Here is a 21269-nt window from a genome sequence, read left to right on the forward strand (position 1 = left end):
TCAATAAACTGGGTTTGCATCGACAAATTCAAAGGCTTTTCTGCTCACATGTAACATAGCAGGCACTTTACACAAGGCCAAGTGGTATTGATTATGTGATATAATAGCAGGTTATATATGGACCTGTACCATGTGTGCCGGTGGAAAGGCTCTGGAGCATTCCTGCTATGATAGTGACATATTTCTGCCATTAGTAAGACTTGCAGTTCAGTTTTCCTCAAAATATTAACATCATGCACTGTTGACTGAAAATGTCTATGGTTATGCAGCACTCAGGTCTGTGTGGATTTGGGGAGGAGGATGAGTGACGTGTGTGTGTGTGTTTACTGGCAGCACTGAGGGTGAAAGAGTGTGTGGGTGTGTGCCGCTCCACATGCTTGCGTGCATTTGGTGCATCAGTCGATTGGGGAATCATTTGGTTGGCTGGATAAAGACTGAAGCACCAGAATAAAGAGGACGAAAGTCACCTGTGTGCACATTTTGGTGCACGCTGCATCCTTTTTTATTGAAGTGTGTTAATTTAACTCCTAATCCCATCTGTTGTATTGCATACCATTGAAACTTGAAAATGTGATTAGTTGTTTGAGTGAATGCCCTCACATGCAGGAACATGCTTGCCGGTCGGTGTATGGCACTTCTGAAGCAAATATTGTGACTTTTTCTAATGGGGCATGATGGAATTTCACCATAGGGGTCCTTCCTTTGCTTCCCCATGCCAGCAGAATAGTAAAGACCCCACTTTATCTTCTCCTTGCTGTCTATTTTCAGTTTACTTCCAGCCTCTTTGTTTATCGGTTTAGGTTGCGATGGCTGGAAGCGAGTTGAAAAGTAATCTGAGACGTTTTACAGTAATTAGTCGTCTTTGTTGCTGCTCTGGAAACTGCTGCACTGTCTCTGAATGGGGAATTGGGGACTGCAAGGGGGTTGGGGGTGAATGTGTGAGTGGGAGGATAGCAGGGTGGGTGTGGGTCCCTCCTTTTGTAGCCTCCACTTCTCTCCCTCGCGGTAGAAGGAGGGAACGGGCCGAGGCAGCTGTCACTTAACATGTGAATGTTTCGAGGTCGGCCCAGGGGTCTTTAGAAAACTCTTCTTTTTCGTCTCTCCCCCCTCCACACCCCACACCCCATTTTTCAAGCAGAAGCAGCATGGAGTTTCTGAGCCTCGGTCGGGCCCAGAGGAGGGGCTTTGTGGGATGAGATGGGAGAGAGACTGAGAGGGAAAAAAAATCCAGTGGAAGGTAAAGGGGGCACTTTGCCGCCGAGCTGCCCGGCGTAGGAGCGACCTGAGCCGCGGCAGCGCTGTAGAGAATGGCACCGGCCCGTCGCTGGATGGAACTGGCACAGTGTGACCTCCATGTGCAAACTGCTGTTGGCCGGGAACTGTGGGAGTTCATCTGAGCCGTTGGAATACATTGTCTCCATCCGGGCGCGCTATCCCATCGGCGGCGTTAACAAGGAAGGAATTCCTCTATCGCAGCTCCCACAACAAAGAAGAAAGGGGAGAGGAGCAGGGCTGGTGGGAGGAGAAGTGAAGTGAGGGGAGGGGAGAGGAAGGGTGCACTGCGAGGGGAGCGGAGGACATTGTTTGCCTGTGACTGTGGGCAACGGAAAAGCATGAGTTATCAGGGCATGTGTGAGTGTGTTTAGAAAGTGTGTTTGTATGCAAGCATGTGTGAATGACTGGACGTGATTGAGTGTGTGCTGGAGGGAGCATGCGTGAGGTGCCTTCAGTTTGGGGTGTTGGAGCTGGGAGGCCGTTCAAAGGATGCTCAAACAAAGCTGGGGTTTTTTTTTCCCCCCCTCTCCCTCTCTCTCCCCTTTTTTGAATGGTGATTGAGGACTTGCTGGATTCCTTTGCTCATGCTGTTGGGCTGAACTCTGCTTCGGGGTAAGTGTAATTCACGTCAGCTTCAAACCGCCAAAACTGCCACAAACTCAGGACTGGCCCAGGGAGAGTTTAGTTGTCCAGAAAATGAATGAGACAGCCATGTGACAGCGAATGAGGCATTTTCTTCATTTCCTGGAAGATGTGATAAATGGAAGCTTGTGTCATGATGCTGTTGCTGTAGATAACACACATGAAAAAGGATCCTTCAGATGTGAGTATATTTTATTGTTTGTTGACCATAATTGTTGGATTATTGAAAATTAAAATACCCGATTCAATATTTAAAGTTACCCTAATTTGTTGTTTCGGCTGGATCTTGTTGAGTGTTTGAACCATGTTTTTTGAGATGATCCTGTGACCTTGTCTCGAATCCACCCTAACATGTTATGAGTCTCCTGGGTGAATGCACAGCTGCCATCTCAGATTAGGGACCACTACAGAGATTACTACTTTAGGACCTCAGTGACACAACATTACGTAGCTCCGCTGTTGTGATTGATGATTATTGTTCTGCTACTAATTAGAAATCCACCCGTAAAGACCTACTTGAATCACATGAAAGGATAAATCACAAGAACACGAGAGCTTTCAAATGGAATGTTGTCTGAGATTCTGATGAAAGCACGTGCGTGTTTGCAGGCTATGCTATCCAGGCATTTTTCGACATGAAATATTAAGGTGTAACATGTGCTTGCTTCCAGACAGTCACATGAGGATTCATATTTTCACCCATATGTCTCTTGCTGTGCTGTGTTGAAGCCGACATGCTACAGATGAAATCAAGTTCATCAGGAAATGGACTCATGCAGTCGTGTATCATAAATCACCGTTGAGAGCAGAGAAAGGGCTGGTCTGAATTAAGGGCCATTTGAAAATAGGTTAAGTGATGGGATGGTTAGGTCATCTGCAATATGAAGTGGCTCTCTGGGTCCTAGGCTCATTTACTGGTTCCATTATACGAAAAAATGAGAGGTGCCTATTAGATACGGGCTCGAGGAATGCTGAGAGGGTTTCCTTTCACTGTAGAATAAAAGTAGGTCACTGTATTGTTTGATTCATTCATGTGAAGGCCAAATAAAATAATTGATTTCACTCTACAGAGTGTCCTTTTCCAGTCAAAAACATATCAGCGTGGTAATAGTATGTAATGTCATGCTGTTAATGAAGCATGATGCTAGCACATCATCAGGCCCTCAGCTGTGAGATCACTGTAAAAGCAAATGTGCAATTTAGCAAACGACCACACATGCAGTGCAGTAACCAGACACGGCACGCCCTCTTCTTTTGAATTGTTAAGCCATGTGGACACAGCCTCAGACACTTTCTGCCCTCCTCAAGAGACCGCTGGCCAGTGATCTGAGCTAACTGGGTAATCATTGATCTTGAGGCAGTGGCTTTGTCTGGGCACCACTCTCTGATCAGACTGTGTACTCCCCTGTGGACCCCTCCACTGCATCATCTGCTCAGCAGAAGCATGAAGGATGTACGTAATTACTTGCTTAATGGAAACAGGGTCATCATATCAAATTAGGTCATATTTAGATTCTCACATTTACTAAGATATACTGGGAATAAAGCTAAAAATTCACATTAGCTCACTTTGAGGTTCCATCTATCTGCAGATTTTCTTTGTCTAACCTCTGGGGAGACTAAGAAAGCTGCAGATTCAGCATATTTCTGCATGCCAACAGCCTGCGTGAAGCATGTACAGTAGCTGTCTCCAGACTACACTCTATCTCAGTCTCATCTGCATTTTTTTTTTCTAGCCAGAACGAAAACATCCCTCTCAGTGTTTCCAGAAGCCACCATCCCAATTTCCCCTTTGCTGACCCATGCAAGCCCCCCTACAGATCTTTAGTCACCAGACATGACCTGAGATGACCTTTGTAACTCTGAATGGACCGCCTCAGAGGCAGGACCAAGCCGAGACAGAAACCCTGCCTGTCATCTCCCGATCGGCTCACCTCAGCTCCTTCAGGCCTGGATAATTACATTCACCTTTCACCCGTCTGTCATAAAACTAGGATCACTGAGCTGAGAATGAAGCTGACAGGCTGACACGGTTTGAAACTTCACTAGCTGTCAGCTCTTCAATAATTCATACCGTTTGGCAAAATAAAACAAGGATACAGCAGTCATTCGCCTCTTAGGAAAAGCACAATATTCTATTAGTTTTGTTTTCATTTTAAGGCATCTGTTGGCATGAATCAGTCTTCTTTCTGTGGATACTTGAGACGGTGTGTGCGTTTTTATGGCTGTCATATTTGATCAGGTCCTAAACGGGTTTCCCAGGAGTGATCCAGGCTGAACTTACAGAAGGCATTGGCTGGCTGCCACCGGTTTGCTTCATGCCAGGCGCAACAGTGGGATCCCCGACAAGCCTGTCACGTTGATTTCTAAGCCCAGAATATTTTAGTTGGGTATGCTGAGATGGGAGGAACTGTGTGTGTTTGTGGTTGCAGCAAAGACAAAGGGACGGGAAACATCCCGGCCAAGAATCGCTGCTGTAGTGTTTTCTGGTTCTTCTGTGCCAAGAGAAGGGAAATGTTTACACAGAAATTTAGCAAATAAAGGAGATGAGGGACTGGATTTCATTTAGTCTCCTCGAAATCTGGGTTGGAGAACAGAACACTGCATAATGTAGGGAAACTATGCTACAGTATTTTTACTGAATAACAACATCATTAAGTGTTGACTGAATGATGACCCAGAGCCCCCTTTTCTTATTTTAGGTAGCTGAAGGATCGTCTGCATGCATGGCCAAGGGGCCTTACCTCACCAATCACTTCACTCGCCTCTGGGCTGAAGGATTATGGGTAACCTCATCAGCCGGCCCAGTTGCTTGGGCCAAAAGTCCAAGCATGTGAGATCTGATGAGGCTTTTCTGAAGGATCGCTACCAACGGCCAAAAGAGTGGCAGCCCACGGAACAACATGGGGAGGCCAAAAGAGAAGAAGTTCTCAAAGACAAAACCAGGGAGGATTCAAACAAAGAGAGAGAGGTGGAGAGAGATAAGGAGGCCCAAGAAACTGAACCCAGAAGAGAGCAGGGAACTCATACTCCCATTTCAGACAAACCTGTCAACAGCTCTCCTGCCTCAACGATCAGGAGTTCTAGTACTCTGGAAAATGCCTGGCACAGCAGTCCTTCTCCTATAAAAACATCCCGAAATGGGACACTGACAAGGAGGTCTGTACCTCCGGACTTTGCCAGATCCCCCCTGGCTCACCCAGACAAGAGTGCACAGGAGAGGAGAGCCAGCTTCCAGAGGAGAGACTCTCGGGAGGGAAGCCCCTGGTCTTGGAAGACTGTCGCGTCACGTGAGGTGACAGAAGTGACGGAGGTGACGGAGACGATCGTAACTGAGATCGTTGAAGTCACTGAGTATCCATCCGGAGACAAAGGAGGGAACCCCATAGTCACCAGGACCGTTAGAGTCCTGAACGGTGTCGCAGAGGAGCTTGCTGAGGTTGATAAAAGCACCAACTTTCTAACATGTTGAACATCATCGATTTTCCATTTCATTCTGTTCTTTCATTATTTCAAATTCTGCTGTGCTCTCTTGTCCTGTCCATAAAACAACCCTTTGTCTTTGTTATAGAGTGTGGTACCTTTTTAATGTGATTTTATCAGAAAGCATCAAATAAACTGTCTTTGCAGCTCCAAAGTGATGGGCACTCGAGTTCAGATCAAGATTCCACCTTGGATAGATGGAGGGTATGCCTATTGCCTTTCCCTTTCTTTTATCACTCAGGATGTTTTTCTCAAGAAACATTTACAGTGACCAGTGATACATTGTCATTTTTCATGTTTTCTCCCAAGGGAACAAACTCTGCCTTGGCGTTGAAGGATGTGTCAACAGACTCTGAAACATTTCTCCAAAACCTGGAAGCACTGCTCACGTGGGTCAGTGAGATAGAGGAGCTCACGGCCAATCAGAAACCCCCATCCTCAGAGGTCAAAGTGGTGAAGGCACAGCTCCAAGAACAAAAGGTTTGTTATCCACAACATCACATTACCTCATTCCTCACTCTGAAAAGCATCCTTGAGTTTCTGGAAACCAGAATACACCTGAAAGGTTTACTCGGGGTCATGGATCGTGCTCAACTGCTTTCTTTATAAGGTATATCGTGGTCTTTTTGGTGGTGAATAGGTGGCTTTCATAGCCACAAAGAGCTTCTGTAAGTCTTTGTGGACATGTCCTGAGGGTATGAAAAAAGCAGGCAAGTCTCTCACCTTTCAGCTGTAATCGCACCCATTGTGAGTTCGTTGGACCAAGCAAAACCTGCCCAGTTCTTCACAATGTAAGCCCGACACATGAGACAGGACTTCCTCCATGCTGACATCAAAGTGGGGCAAATCCTAGAAGGGGGCCTTCATCAATGTTAAATCTTACTGCTAATGGTTCTTCTTGGGATTAAAACTTCAATTTTCACTTGTGTACTGGACTGTCTGTAGTGTCTTTGATCCCATCAAGTATGACATTGCCTTATTGTTATGTTACAGCTATTGCTCCGCCTCCTGACAGACCGAAGGCGAAGCATGGACTCTATGATGTTGGAAGGCCCTCGGTTGGTGGAGGCCCACCCAGGAGAGGAGGGGGAACAGGCAAAGGTCAAGCTCTCTGCTCTCCAAGAGAAGTGGGAGGCCTTACAACTGGAGGCTCAACAAAGGTCAGACGCTTTTACTGGCAATGTCAGCCGTTTTGTTCAGCAAGAGTTGATGTGGGGAACAAATTCTTTCTCACCAATTATGTAAACACTGGTAGGAGGGCAAGCCTGGAGCTCATTCTGCCCCGGGCCCAGCTCTTCCAAGAAGGAGTGGACGGTTTGCAGCAATGGCTCATGTCTGTAGAGCAGATCCTCGCTGAGCTAAGAAATGCGGAGAGAGTGATGCTGCATCTGTCAGAGGCAACAGATCGAGCCAAGGTTGGCAAAGAGTGCAATTTCAAACTAATGTATGATCATTCAAGTAGTAAGATACAGTTCTGACGCATCTTCTCTTTTAGGTTATTGTTGAAGAGATTCATGCCAAAACTGCAGACCTAGTGACAATACAGAAGGCAGGTCATGATCTAATGGAAACAGTGTCAGGTAATCTTCCCTAAAAAGTGTGTGAATGGGCATATTGGTTCTTTTTCGAGACTCGTTTGGTTATGTTTCACCATCAGCCTCAAAATTTATCAACACATTGCATTTCCTTTACTGAACTTTCAGAGGAGGAAACACAGCAGGTGCAAGAAAAAATGGACACTCTGCGTATCCGCTGCTCTGTGCTGAGTCTAAGCAGTCTGGACGTGCTGCAGAGGCTGGAACAGGCCCTGGAAGCATCCAGTCGTTGCACCTCCAGTCAGGAGGACCTCCACTTGTGGCTGGGCCGCATTGAGAGGGAGCTGCTGGGGACAGCAGGAGTGCAGACGCACACTGGAGATGCATCGCTGTGTGCAGCTGAAAGACAGAGGGTAATCTTCTCAAACAAGACGGACATTTTAGCACCACCGACCTTAGCAGAACTCTATCTGATGGCTACAGACTAGATCTAGGTCCACAACAAATGGGTTTATAGTGTGATTAACTTTTTACCAAGTACTGACCAAAGACTGGCATTTTAAAATCAAATGTATGGAATAGCCTCAGGCATATTTTTTTCAAATGAAAAAGCTGATTGACTGGGAAGTTTTTTGACTTAATGTTAATATTCTTTTAAATTTATTCGAGGTATAACAGTGAAGCTATTTGAAAAAAAATACTGCAGCACGATCTGTAAATTAATTCATTTTGTTTTCTGTTGATATGCTAACTGTAACTAATATTCTCATCAGCTGGAGCAGGCAGTGGTGAAGGAGATGGCTTGGTTCAAAGACACAGCCCTCAATCTTGAAAAGCTGAAAACCATCAACCTGGATCCAACATTCATAGCAGAACAACTCTATGAGCAGAAGGTTGGGACTTTGAAGTATCTTATTCTGGAGTATTTTATTATTTCTGTTAAATACAAGTGTTAAAAAAACAACTTTAAATTTCTTTTTTTTTTGTATGTTATGTTACTCTTGGGTGCTTATGAACAGATTTTAGCGGTGGAGATTCTTCAACACCGGTTCAATATAGAGAAGATGGTGAAGATCACAGAAATCTTGATGACATACAATGATGAAGGAGAAAACAGTGACTTTAGGGTAAGTTATCTTTGCAAAACACAGTTTTAAAATCAAGCAAACAATTGCACTCACAAGAGGTTTCAATTTTCCTTGCATTTTCTTGCATTTCCATGCAGACTCCCATGGAGGTTTTACAGGAGCAATGCAACACCACCTCTGCCACGAACGCCCATGTGGTCCTGCAGCTTGAGCATGCTCAGTCGCTTCTTCTCCAGTTCTCCGAGGGGCTGGTTGAGGTTTCGCCTTGGCTTGAAGAAACTCAAACCCTTATTGGCGGGCTCTCTCTCTCTACAATTAGCTACGAGGCATTTCGGGAACAACAGGACCTTTTGCAGGTAGTAGAAACCTGCTTGGCAACATCAGAGTGCCAACTTTTCTCTTTTTTTCTGTCCTTTTTTGTTGAGGTCAACAAAGAAGTTCTTTTACATCTCACAGTCTGCCACTACTTCCTCCCTGGGTAAATAAGCTGATCTGTTCGAGCACAGTTCATTAATGTAATCTGCTTTGTGAAAGGGTAACTCTTCCACCAGCGCACTATAATGGCATTACTGTTTTGCTTGTTGTGCCATTGACAGTAAGACAATGTGACTTTTTCCTTTTCTTTACAGATTAAAGTTAGATCACAAAACCTCTGGAGGGAGGGAAAAAAATCTGCTCTTCAAATTGTTTTGAAAAATGTTTGCTCTTCTTTTCCTGCCAAGGGTTTGAGGGAGTCCATAGCAGAGCACAGACCTTTGATCGCACGCTTATGCTCTCTGGCAAAGCGCCTGTCAGAACTAAACCCCGTTCAAGGGGATCAGTTCTGTCGTAAGGCAGCAGAGGCCGAGGAGCACCACCGGGCCATCAGAGACCATGTCCGGGAGACCGCCAACCTACTGGAGGAGTCTTTGCCTCGGTTCATGCAGGTATCAATACATCCTGAGCCCGACAAGCGAACCACGAATTCACACTGCATCTACACAACTTCTCGTCTTGTTCCTGTTCCGGCAGCTCAATGAGAGGATGACTCTCATCCGAGAGAGCCTCGACCGCCTAAGCAGTCGCATACAGACACCCGCTGCGCTTCAAGGTCTCACACCGCGGATCCAGGAGCAGCTGCAGGACAACAAGCAAACCTTGGCTGAGTTATCGAAGCTGGAGCTAGGCCTCAGCAGTGTGAGAACACAGGCTGACGAACTGTTGGCGAACACCCAGGCAGCTGGGGATGGATCCATTGGCACAGGTGGACATCCCATCAGATGTAGTCCCAACAGCAGCACTGCCTGTTTGCTGCCTTGAATTCTCAAGAGTAATGTGCTGACTAGGTTAATTTTTTTCCTAGCAATTCAAGAGAGGGCGTCCAGTCTGTCCCTGCTGTGGGACGCGACGCACAGTCAGGCCCAGGAGAGGGAAGCCTGGCTCCTGAAACTGTTGGACCTCGCCATGAAGTTCTGGAGCGACGTCAGCGACATCACCGCAACGCTCAGCGACGCTCAGCAGGCAGTCATGGATCTCAACGCCAGTCGGACGGATTCTGAAACAATCCGCCAGAGCCTGGAGACCATGCAGGTGTGTCAGGGGGCCTGCAAAAAGAAACCCGTGCAAAGGAGGGAGACATATAAAACAGGCAGGACAGGGCCAGTCCAGGGCCAGGACTGAAGAGTCCTGCTTTAGAGACTGCACTAGTGCATCAATCAGAAGCTCCGATCCAGGAAGCGAAGCCACTAAGGAAATTGTAAAAATTTCATTGAAAGCATTGATTTAGTTTTTTTTTTTAACAACTTTTTCAAAGTAGTGGATACGACATGACACTGAGATATTTGGTGATACTGCGTTAAAAACTAGCTGCTTCATTGCAAAAATGGAAACTAGCATTAGCCTCAGAGACATGCTGTCAGAGTGAGTTTGTTAAACACGCACAATGCAGCAGCAATAGAATTTTCTAGGGGACATTTCATGAACTTTGCACCAGAAACTATCATTACATTTAAATTTATGTTGAGACTGCTGTAGTTTTCTGCATCAATTGTGTAAATATGTACATATTTCCGTAATGTGTGCTGTGCGCCACAACAAACAAAAATGTTAAGATTTAAATGTAAAGGTTATTTTGCTGGTCCGGCCAACTTTTACTAATCAATCATTTTTGACTTGAAGACTCTCAGGGAGGATATCGACGGCTTGCAGGGAGATCTGGACATCCTTGGCGTCCTGGGAATGGACCTCATGTCAGCATGTGGCGACACCGACAAGCCAGATGTCACCAAGAGTTTAGATGAGGTACGAGAAAATGTATTTTTAGCACACAGTGCTATTTTAAGGAAATAAATTCACACTGTATTTATATTTTATTTTCTGTCTTGAAGCTTTACAGCACATGGAACAACTTGAGCAAACTGTGGAACGAGAGTCACAAGAAACTGGAGGAGTCCTTACAGATGGCGCTGCGCTATCAAGACACCATGCAGGTGTGTCATCAATGCAAGTCATTATTCAATACCAACTGTGTTCGTCTAACGCTAAAATTCACTCAATCATTGACATACTCATATTCTTTTGCACAAGCACGTCTCTACAAAGCTACAGACGTCTTATTATTAAATCATAAAGGTCTGCTTCCCTGCAGTTTGTGTTATTGTGTAAATGAAGAAGGAACTGTGTCCTTCTTGTGAATGCAGTCAAGTTCGATGGTATAAAGTGCATGAAGTGGCATCACGTGATTAACAATCTGCGTCTTCTTTACCACCAGGGTCTGTTTGAGTGGTTGAAGTCTGCGGAGTTGAGGTCTACAGAGGAGTTCATGGTGGGGAATGACCTGGAATCAGTCAAAGAGCAGCTGTGTGATCTCAAGGTGAGTGAGAGCACAAGAAGAAGAGCACTCTCTCCGATTTGAGATACTCAAATGATACTTGAAAATGCCTTGTAATCAACTTACTCACTGAGGAAATGGATCCAGAGGACACTCAACATGCTTTGTTTGGCCTGAAATAGTCCCTCTGTTCTGTGGACTGACAAAGAAATGAGTCAACTCTGCAGCAAATGTTGTGAACACAGACGTCTCTGAATGCCGGCTCTGCACATTTGTCCCAACCTGGAGGATAAATGAACTGCTGCTCTGACATCTCCTCTCTCAGTTTTGTGAGCGAAGACCACTTGGAGTGTGCAAGAGAGTACTCTGTGCAAAATGCAAGTCAATATAGAAGCACCCCATTAAAAACTATGTAAATTTGGCATTTTTTAAAAAACCCTATAAACTCAGCATGCATGTGAAAAGTGGACATGTTCTGGCAAAAGAGGATGTTTGGTCAACAACAACAAAAACAAAAACAAACAAAAAAAAAAAACACTCTGTGAAGTCTTGAACTCTTCATTCCAGGAATTCAAGCGTGAACTTTACCAGAAGAAGATCGAGATCGAGAGCCAGAATCACCGCTTTGTGTGTCGGCTGTCTCCCGGCTCGGAGCGCCCCGGCTCAGTTTCTCCGCTCTGCGACTTCAGGCAGCGCTGGGACAGCCTGGAGTCAGAGACTGTCAGCAGACAGGTCGGAACATCGAGCCGCTATTTACTGCAATTATGGACTTTAGTGAAATACTAGCGCTGCATTACAAGGCGTGGCAGTGCACCATCTTCTCTGTTGAAGTAATATTTCTGCTCACATTGATAGCAGCATCGTCTGTTCTGCTTGCAGCATCAGCTGGAGTGCGCTCTGCTGGGTCTGGGGCAGTTCCAGAACACGCTGGACGAGCTGTGCACGTGGCTCTCGCGCACTGCCGAACAGCTGCAGGCCGGCCGACCAATCAGCATCGACCTTCAGGCCTGTGAAATCGAGCTGGCTAAACATAAGGTCGGCGGCGTTTCTTCACTCCAGCGATGTTCTGTGTAATTTCATTGTTCACTGTTGTATCACACATCTCGGAATTTTAATTTTTTGCTCAAAGGTGTTGCGGAACGACGTCATGTCGCATGTCCGCACCATGGAGTCCCTCAACCAGGCGGGCAGGGGCCTGCTGGAGGTCGGGTCAGGAGACCACCCGCACGGTCTGCAGTCTCGGTTGGAGCATCTGAACGACAGCTGGGAGTTTGTTCGCTGTGAGACTGAACGCAGGCAGCTGGAGTTAGAGAGCAGACTGAGTCAGGTACGACTGCTCTGGTAAAAGTGTGGGTAGATTCTAGCAGGTGTAGGCAGTAGTTTAAACCACTGCTTTGCTTTGCCGTGCGTGCTGCTGCCCTCTTGTGGTGACTCTGTGAAGAGTGATAATTGATATGATTTACTTACATTGAGGTTCAATGTGTTTGAATGAGATTTTTTTTTTTTTTTTTTTTTTTAGCAAATAATGAAAAGCACAGATATTAATGAACTTGCAACCAGGAATAACAGAAAAATATTTCAATTCATGTGACATGGTTGAAATATTACATTATTACAGGTGCAAGATGTTACAATGGAGATTCAGGATCTTCTGCAGTGGCTGGAGAACACTGACCTGAGACTCGCCTCCTCCAAAACCATGTGGGGAATGCCGGACTCCGCAAATGAAAGGCTTAACGCCCACCTGGTGAGGCTGATGGGACATTTAACAGTAAAAAGAACAAAACAAACACAGATTTCTTTTTTTTTTTTTTTTTTTACTTGACCTTCCAACCTCATTGCAGGAGTTGTGCACTGAGATGGAGTCAAAGCTCCACTCGTTCACGGATGTGAAGAACGCCATCCACCGGATGCTGGAGAGCAGCGACGTCGTCCGGGGTTCGAGTACCGAGCACAGTTTATCTATCCTGGAACAGAAATGGGCGTCGGTTTACTGCAAAGTCCAAGAGCGAAAGGTACTTTAATGTTCCGCACTGCAGATTTCAATCCTGAAGACAAGTGCTGACATTTTATTTCTTATTTTTTTCTCACAGGCTAAGCTCATGGAGGGTCTGAGTCTGGCCAAGGAGTTCCACAGCAGCGTTCAGGACCTTCTCACCAAAATGAACAAGTGTGAGGAGTCCATTGAACTCCTTCCTGCTCCCAGCTTTGTTCTGGACACAGTCTGCACTCAGCTGCAGGACCACAGAGTACGTTTCAGGAGTTCATCTGATATCGTTCACATATAGCCAGTCAGCGATAGCATTATGGCCGTCTTCTGGGTATGAGAGTGGTTATTCTATCCGATTCCCTCTTTTACTTCCTTGAACCAGTTTTAACAGACACTGATAACTTTGCGAATGATTTGACCTGTTTGTCTGAGCACCCTGTTTGCACATTTTTCAACTTTGTAGCACATCATGTTGGCCGTAATGTTATGACTGAGTCCCGATTTACTATAATTACACTGTTTTCATGCTGAAATACTTCTCCACCGCACAGACCCTGGTGAATGAGGTGAACTGTTATGGCGAGAAGAAGATCTTAGTGGAAAACACCGGCTGCAGACTGACAGAGCTGAGCAGAAAGGAAGACTGCGATGTGATCCATAACCTGATCATGGCCGTCCAGGATCGACACAAGAAGCTGCAGCAGCGAGCGTCAGAGAGAGGCCGGCTGCTGGAAGACGTTAGAAAGAACGCAAAACAGGTAACACTATTTTAATAGTAATCTGTACTTGGAGGGTGTAGGGTTTAGCACTTTGAGATTTCATTGAAATGTAAAGTGCATTATAAATAAAATTTATTATTATTATTATTATAGTGGCATCTAGTGGTGACGGTACATTTGATTTTTGTTGGTTACCTTTTGACTGAAATTCTGGGATGTCAAACATAAGGCCCATGGGCCAGAACCGGCCCACCGGAGGCTCCAATCCGCTCCACCAAACCATCAGGCAAACTGTCAAAGTTCCAAAGAAAAGACATTTTGTTGCAAATTCTGTCAGAGAAGTGGACCCAGCTGAGATATCAGTGCAGCTGCCATTAAATCTACCACAATACTGTCAGCCAGGCCTCAAACCGTGCTGCCAGGCTGAGTTTATAAAAATGTGCATCATGTAACAGCAATAGGAAATAGCAATACTTTTTGTTTCATGAAAAGGTGCCGTTAAAATTGACTTTATGTTGGGATGGTAGTAGTAATTCAATCATAACTGACAGGTTTTGAGAAAATATGAAAATATCTTCATCAAATATACTAGATGCCACAACAACAAGAAACACTTTAAAGTTGAAATTTAAAGGTGGTTGTGTCACTATTTTACCAGTCAGGCCCACTGGCGATGGAATTCAGCTATAGGTGGCTGTGGTTGATGTGTTTGACACCCGTACTTTGAGTGGTAAACTGTTTTTAGTTTCATGTAATTATACCAATAATAGTTTAATTCCACTTCTGTGAATGTATTACAACCAATCCATTACAGTTTGCCACACATGTGCCACTTTTAAAGGTCTTGGTACTACACGTGTCTATTCTTCATATTTCAGTTTAGTGAATCCTGGCGCCTCCTGCTGGACTGGATGACCGAGGTGGAACAGACGCTGGACACTCATAAAGAGATTGCTGTGTCCCACGAGGAGATCAAGCAGCAGCTGACTGAGCAGAAGGTACAGCAGTCGTTTCATTACACGCAGCTCAGCTACATGCTTTGTGGTTTGCTTATTCGTGGATGACTCTTGTGACCAGGAGTTCCAGAAACTGCTGAGATCCAAGCGGCCGATGTACGAGGCCACTCTGAAGAGCGGGCGCAGCCTCCATGAGCGCGCTCAGAGCGGCCACGACAGGCAGCATCTGGAGAACCTGCTGGCCGAGCTCAAAGACGCCTGGGACACCATCAGCGGCAAGTCCATGGAGAGGTATCAGACCGCTGTCCAAAAATACACCAAATCCACATTTTCACAGAATAATGGTCAGAAATGACACTCAGTGTTGTGTGTGTGTGTGTGTGTGTTTTTGTTAGGCAGCATAAGCTGGAGGAAGCGCTGCTGTTCTCAGGAAGGTTCACCGACGCTCTGCAGGCGCTGAATGACTGGCTGTACAGGGCCGAGCCTCAGCTGGCCGAGGACGTGCCCGTGGGCGGAGACAGAGACATGGTCAACAATCTCATAGACAAACACAAGGTGCTGCTCACCCACCAATCAATGGGGACCGGTCCTATCAGCTACATGCTGCTTCTGTCAGGAATGAGGCGGGAATTGATTATCAATCCAAACTGGAGTTCCAGTTCAATATCAGGGATGTTATCAAGCATTGCGATAGTGACACAACTTGGATTCCAAATAACAGCAGTGTTTCTCTTTTTGGATCTGATTTTAACCAGATTATTTAGCCTCCCTGTGCTTTCTTGTGTTTGTGTTTTTAGATTTTAAACACGTGTCTGCAGACTGCACCAGCAGTACCTCAGAACTGGAGCCGTTCGTTCACTTGATTTTTATCCCTTTTTCTTTCAACTACTGTGATTTTTCTGACTTCCAGCTTGCTGTCACCAAGCATGCTGTAACAATAAGCTACAGTACAAGTGAAATATGTTCCATTATCAGCACAATGTTGTGCATTATGGCTCCGTCTGATTGGTCAGATATGTTGACTTATGTATATTCCGGATGTCGATACTGAGATCATGAATAACTTGGCAGGTCTAGCGGCTCTTGTAGCAATCACTAAACATAAAAGAATACCTTCAGGTAATACTCATGAGGGAATCAGCCGTTAAAGCGATTCTCATAGTGAACAGCTCTGCTAAAACATCGATGACCTTTTCTTTGTGTCTTTTTTTTTTTAAAGTGATTTGTGAAAGTAACCAGTAACTGGATCTAAGAACAAATGGAAATCCAATGGACTCATGTAGAATTTATTGAGCTCTATGTAATATATGTAAGTTGCATATTTGTGTAGCTGTTCATTCATAATCTTGTCTGTCTCCATTTCAGGCCTTCCAGAAGGAGCTGGGGAAGCGTGCCGGGTGCATTCGGACCCTGAAGCGCTCTGTGAGGGATCTGACCAGGAGCAGCACCGCTGACGCTCACTGGCTGCAGGAGCAGATGGACGAGCTGGAGGGCCGCTGGGAGGCCGTGTGCAAACTGTCAGTCAGCAAGCAGGACAGGCTGGAGGCGGCGCTTCAGCAGGTACACCTCAGAATGAACGGAGACGAGGTCTAGCATCAATAAATGAAGAGGTCAACACAATGCTTGGATGGAAAATAAAGGAGGATATATGTATTATTAGGTGAAAGTTCCAGGACGCTGTGGTCCTGAGAAAGTTTAAGAGACCCTGAGCCTTATCTGTAGTCTGTGTTTGTGCTGCTCAGGCTGAGAAGTTTGATGGCCTTGTTCACTCGTTCATGGAGCGACTCACAGAGGCAGAGAGGATCTTGAAGTACGGCGTCATACCAGAGGAGGAGGAGGCTTTGCTTGCCTTCCGCAAACAACACGAGGTTAGTGCAGCGGGGCGCTTTTCCAGGGAAATTATTACTTTCTTATTTTATCTGTGTTTGCAGAGGCCAGAGTCGGTTGCACGACACCAGAATGAGCCGATAAGGACTCAGTGTTTGTCTCAAGGACAGATAATGAAAACTGTTTCCTGCAGCCATCAAGCAAACCTTTTATTCCACACGAACTTTAACACATATAAGAGAAGATGACAAGATCCTGTTAGTTTGAATGAATAGAAATAATTGAGATGAATTCTAAGCTCTGCTCATGACTGTATAAAAAGCTGAAATATTCCTTGGCAGGAGTCTCTGGGAGCGCTGCAGGCTCAGGTTGTAGAGTTGGAGAGCATCCAGAGTTTAGGGGAGATGATCCTGGCCTCTTGTCACCCGGACTCCATCATCACACTCAAATCTTGGATCAGTGTAACCAAGACTCGCTATGAAGAGGTCCGTTTTAAAACATGATTCATAAAATTAAATTGTGTTTAAATCGTTGCCATTTAAGCATTCTCAATACGTTAAATCACCTCTGTTTTGAGTCAGGTTCAGACCTGGGCTCAGCAGCAGGGCCAGAAAATCCAGGCCAGCCTGGCAGCCCTGGAAGCAGAGCGAGAGGAGGTCCAGAGATTACTGGACTGGATCTCCTCGGCGGAGGAAGCCCTCAACGTCCGAGATCAGGAGCCGCTGCCCGAAACCACCGAGCACACCCAGGAACTCATCGAGCAGCACACCGTAGGAGTTCTGCTTTTAAATCAAACTGTGCCGTCCAGCAAACTGAGGACGACTGATTCTTGAGCGACTATTTTCCCTTTTTGAGCAGGTATTCATGGATGAGTTGAATAAAAAGTTCCCAGAGGTTGAACATGCTACAAAATCATGCAAACTGAAGAACATCCCGAAGCAGCACGTTTCCCCCAGCAAGCGACCCCTCACCAGTGAGTCCCCACAGCAGCATATGTGCTCTCAGCTCTGGGTCTTGTGCACAAAAATTAGGTTGTATTCTGACACAAATATTGGTGACTGTGCAGCATTAACTGCTGAGTTAACCATCTATTCACTACACTCAGAGCAAAAAAATCTAAATCATACAACATTGCTTAAACTTCTTTTGAGTGAAAATGTCTCATTTTACTTGATTTAAGATAAATTCACTTAAAATCATATGGCTTTATCCTGTTCAGAGTAGTGGGTGCACAGGAAGAACATGCAAACTCCATATGGTCCCGGCTGGTATTTGAACCTACAACATCCTCATTGTGCAGCGAGAGCGTTAATCACTGCAGCACCGTCTTAACAAAAAGCAAAAAATACCTTCTGTATACTTCACTGAACACCAACACTAAAAAGAAGGTGCATGAATAATGCCGGACGACAATGATAAGAACACACTGAGTGTTGTTTCCAGATAAACTCATCGTCACCATGCTACGACTCACTGACTGTTAGCTGTATTAGCTATTAACTCGGTAACAAAAGGTCCAGTCTTCACTGTTCCACACAGACGGGACTCGCTGTCTCATGTGCCTCGCGGTTGTTTCCTCCGTTCAGAGAGGAGGAGCACTCTGAAGATGCAGCCCGTGGCCCCCGTCCCCCTGGAGCACCTCGACCCCCAGACCCCGAGCTCAGCCAGCTGATCGGTCAGTGGCAGAAGCTCTGGCTGCTGGCCGTGGCCAGACAGAACCGGCTGGAACAGCATCAGCAGATGCTCAAAGAGGTGATTGTTCCCTTTCAATTATCACTGTGAAAATGACATCAGATTCTGAACTGAAACTGAAAATTCAGATAAAAGTGATAAATATTTACTGGTTTTTGTTGTTGTTTTTTGGTGTGTGTGCAGATGGAAGAATTTGCTAACTTTGACTTCAATATTTGGCGGAAGCGGTACATACAGTGGATTAGTCACTTGAAGTCTCGGATCTTGGACGTGTTCCGCAGCATCGACCGTGACCAGGACGGCCGCATCAGCCAGAAAGAGTTCATCGATTATGTCCTCGCCTCCAGTAAGAAGATACGCTGCAGCCTCAGAGGAGTTGTTCCTACCGGTTTATCAATATTCAGTGTGGTTGCGGCTGTACATGGAGGGTCAGCGTGGCTTGGAAAAGCGATGCTCTTCATCAGCTCTTCATATCTCTGATTTAAAATCTATGATGGGTTAAAATCTGACACTTTGTCCACCACAGAATTTCCAACCAACTCTCTGGAGATGAACGCCGTCGCGGGAATCTTCGACATGAACAGCGACGGCTTCATTGACTACTACGAGTTTGTGAGCGCGCTCCATCCCAGCAGGGACCCCTACAGGAAAACACTGGATGCAGATCAGATCAATGAAGAGGTAAGGATGAACAAAGAGACCCAGGGTTACGTTCTTTTATATATTATAAAGCAGTTTATATTCTTGCTTTACATGTTTTAACAGGTGAGCCGACAAGTATCACAATGCAACTGTCCAAAGAGGTTCCAGGTGGAGCAAATCAGTGCCAACAGATACAGGGTGAGTCAGTTCTACAGGCAGATCGATGAATCCAGACGTAGAAATACTGAGTCTGATATACGTGGCTCCTGTCTGCTGCAGTTTGGAGATTCTCAGCAGTTGCGGATGGTTCGAATCCTGCGAAGCACGTTGATGGTCCGAGTCGGAGGAGGATGGACCGCACTGGACGAGTTCCTGGTCAAGAACGACCCCTGCAGAGGTCAGTCATAGTCATTATTTCATAAACAAAATAAGAAAAGCAACGGCCACCAATGTGTTAAAATGTTCTTGTGCGTCACCAAACAGTGAAGGGTCGGACCAACCTGAAGATCAAGGAGAAGTACCTGTCCCCGGCAGGAAGCACCTCCAAGGGTCTGACTGTGAGCAGGTCCAACTCCAGCCTCAGCCTCTACAGCAGTGCCTCGGCCCCCACCAGCCCCATGACCCGCAAGGTAAGCCTCTAGCTGGGGGAACTTCCAATAGCAAGAAGAATCCATGTGGGTCATGCTTCAATCTAATTCCTCCATCCTGTCTCCCTGCCATGTATGGCTTCAGGCGTTGCTCCGCAGAAGCTTCTCCGGCGACCGCTGCATCCGGCCCAGGAGCTCCATCGCTGCTCTGGGGTCAGATCTACAGTTTGTCACAGCGGGGGAGGACAACTCGCCCTCGCCATCAGGTCAGCCCCGGAACGTTATGAAACCTGCTTTGTCTTGCGTCCCGCGGAGTCCCAGCATTTGCCCTTTTTCCCGGTTTCGTAACTCCTGTTTTCGTTCTTTTGTGCGCCGCAGAAGAAGCTGAGAGGTTACCCACGTGATCACCTCTGCCCTGCGAGCACCGCCAGTGTGCTGCAAACTAAACAAAGCGCCGCGGGGCCTGACGCAGGGCGGCCAAGCGAGGGAGACCCGGTCTGCCACGTCCGATCAGCAGAAACCGAGGGCAGAGGTCACCGTGAAATCCTACCGATCAGTTAAGATATGTTGACTTTTTTTGTTTGTTTGTTTTCTAAATCCCCTCCTGCATTCCATACATTTCTGATTGCGTAGAGATTAGGAAGTTTTGCATGGACACTTGTTGCATGGTAGCCAGAAGCCTGATTAAATCAGATTTTTAATTTTTTATAAGGCTTGCTTTGTTTTGTGGTTATAAAGAGGAGCAGAAGCGGGCAGTGATGATCAGTAATTTAACATTTATCAGATGGCATGTGAAGGCGTCGTCCTGCTGAGCTTCCAAAAAAAAAAAAAGAGAGAGAGAAACTTTTACCAAATCGATGATTTTATGAAGGGTGCCATATCCTGTCCTTCAGCTTTGTGATTTTTCTGTGTTTTTATTTCTATCCATGACGATAATATTGTTGGCGGGGCCACACTGTGTTTTATGTGTCTCTCTTCATTACTGTGAGATTGTTATGAACACTGGAGATTGTGTAACGAACAATGCACTGAAGTACGACAGGCCGTTGTTGATTTGTAGAGATTATTTTCTCAGGGCTGCTTTTCGCCTTTGGACGTTTGTATTTCTATGGAACATGACTGTGAACATGTAGATGTCTTTTCTTTTTCCTTAGCAAAGCTTTCTTTAGCCCATCCTTTTTCATGAATATGCACTTTTCCGTGTCCAGCCACTGTAGATATGTTGTCATAAATGAGAGAATTAATGTCGAAGAATATAGTTAAAGCTTGGGATTTGAAATTGTATTTTTTATTGGTTAATGGGCTGAAGGTGATACTTTATGGTTAATAGGTCCTTCAGTAGTTTCCTGAACTTTTCCTGTGTTTATCTTTACCAGTTTTATTTTGATTTTTTGGATCTTAAATCGATGCAGAAACAAATTACAACTCCCGGATCCCGATGATATGCACTGTCTCTGCAAAAAAAGAACATACTGCAATGCATTTTTCTGACGATGAAGCAGCTGCAGCTCCTCAGTCAGCTCCTGCTGCTGCTGCTCAGTGTTACACGGCGCCTGGCTTTTACCCTGCGTTCTCCCTCCAGGCAGCCTCCTTCACAACATGCAGTTTGTATTTGAGGAAAAAGACGGTGGTTCATTTGCATTTGGTCTATGCAGCTATCAAAAAGATTTTTAAAGTCAATGTTTTTTACATATTAAACTACTTTTTTCCTCTTCACCTTGCCTTTGGAGAAGGTTGATATTTTTCCCTGTACTGTAAAGATGCAGCAGCCAGATTTCACTCCTATTGCTATGCACCCTGATCTTTCTGTACTGTAAATGTTTCTATACCCAGCACTCGTTCAGATGTCTGTTTTAGGGAAATTGTAGATGAATGTCACTAATAAATTTTATGTTCCCTTGTATAAAAAATAAAGTCTTTTTATACAAAAAAACCCCACCTGTTGCCATAAATGTGAATATTAGGCTCCGTTTCTATAATATTTCATGTGTAAAGGCATCGTTTTCACATTTTCATTTCAGAAA

The 21269-nt window shown here is 45.5% G+C and overlaps 1 protein-coding gene across 1 annotated transcript; it reads left to right on the forward strand.

Moving 5' to 3' along the window:
• Positions 1-1560: 1560 nt before the first annotated feature.
• LOC115396393 (microtubule-actin cross-linking factor 1-like) lies at positions 1561-19739 on the forward strand. The gene is given in 41 exon segments (XM_030102267.1): positions 1561-1887; positions 4620-5356; positions 5548-5604; positions 5710-5880; positions 6394-6560; positions 6656-6815; positions 6896-6980; positions 7104-7348; positions 7709-7828; positions 7955-8062; positions 8161-8379; positions 8746-8949; positions 9035-9266; positions 9366-9592; positions 10181-10303; positions 10390-10491; positions 10773-10874; positions 11400-11564; positions 11712-11867; positions 11962-12159; positions 12451-12580; positions 12678-12847; positions 12926-13081; positions 13374-13580; positions 14420-14539; positions 14619-14788; positions 14893-15052; positions 15863-16057; positions 16240-16365; positions 16666-16809; positions 16906-17094; positions 17183-17297; positions 17911-17972; positions 17975-18076; positions 18200-18362; positions 18543-18697; positions 18782-18856; positions 18938-19055; positions 19142-19287; positions 19391-19511; positions 19624-19739. Coding segments are annotated over 37 exon segments (5427 nt in total). The 5' UTR covers positions 1561-1887; positions 4620-5356; positions 5548-5604; positions 5710-5880; positions 6394-6429; the 3' UTR covers positions 19650-19739.
• Positions 19740-21269: the final 1530 nt, after the last annotated feature.

This window comes from Salarias fasciatus, chromosome 11, assembly GCF_902148845.1.
Source record: "Salarias fasciatus chromosome 11, fSalaFa1.1, whole genome shotgun sequence".
In the NCBI taxonomy this organism is placed as follows: domain Eukaryota; kingdom Metazoa; phylum Chordata; class Actinopteri; order Blenniiformes; family Blenniidae; genus Salarias; species Salarias fasciatus.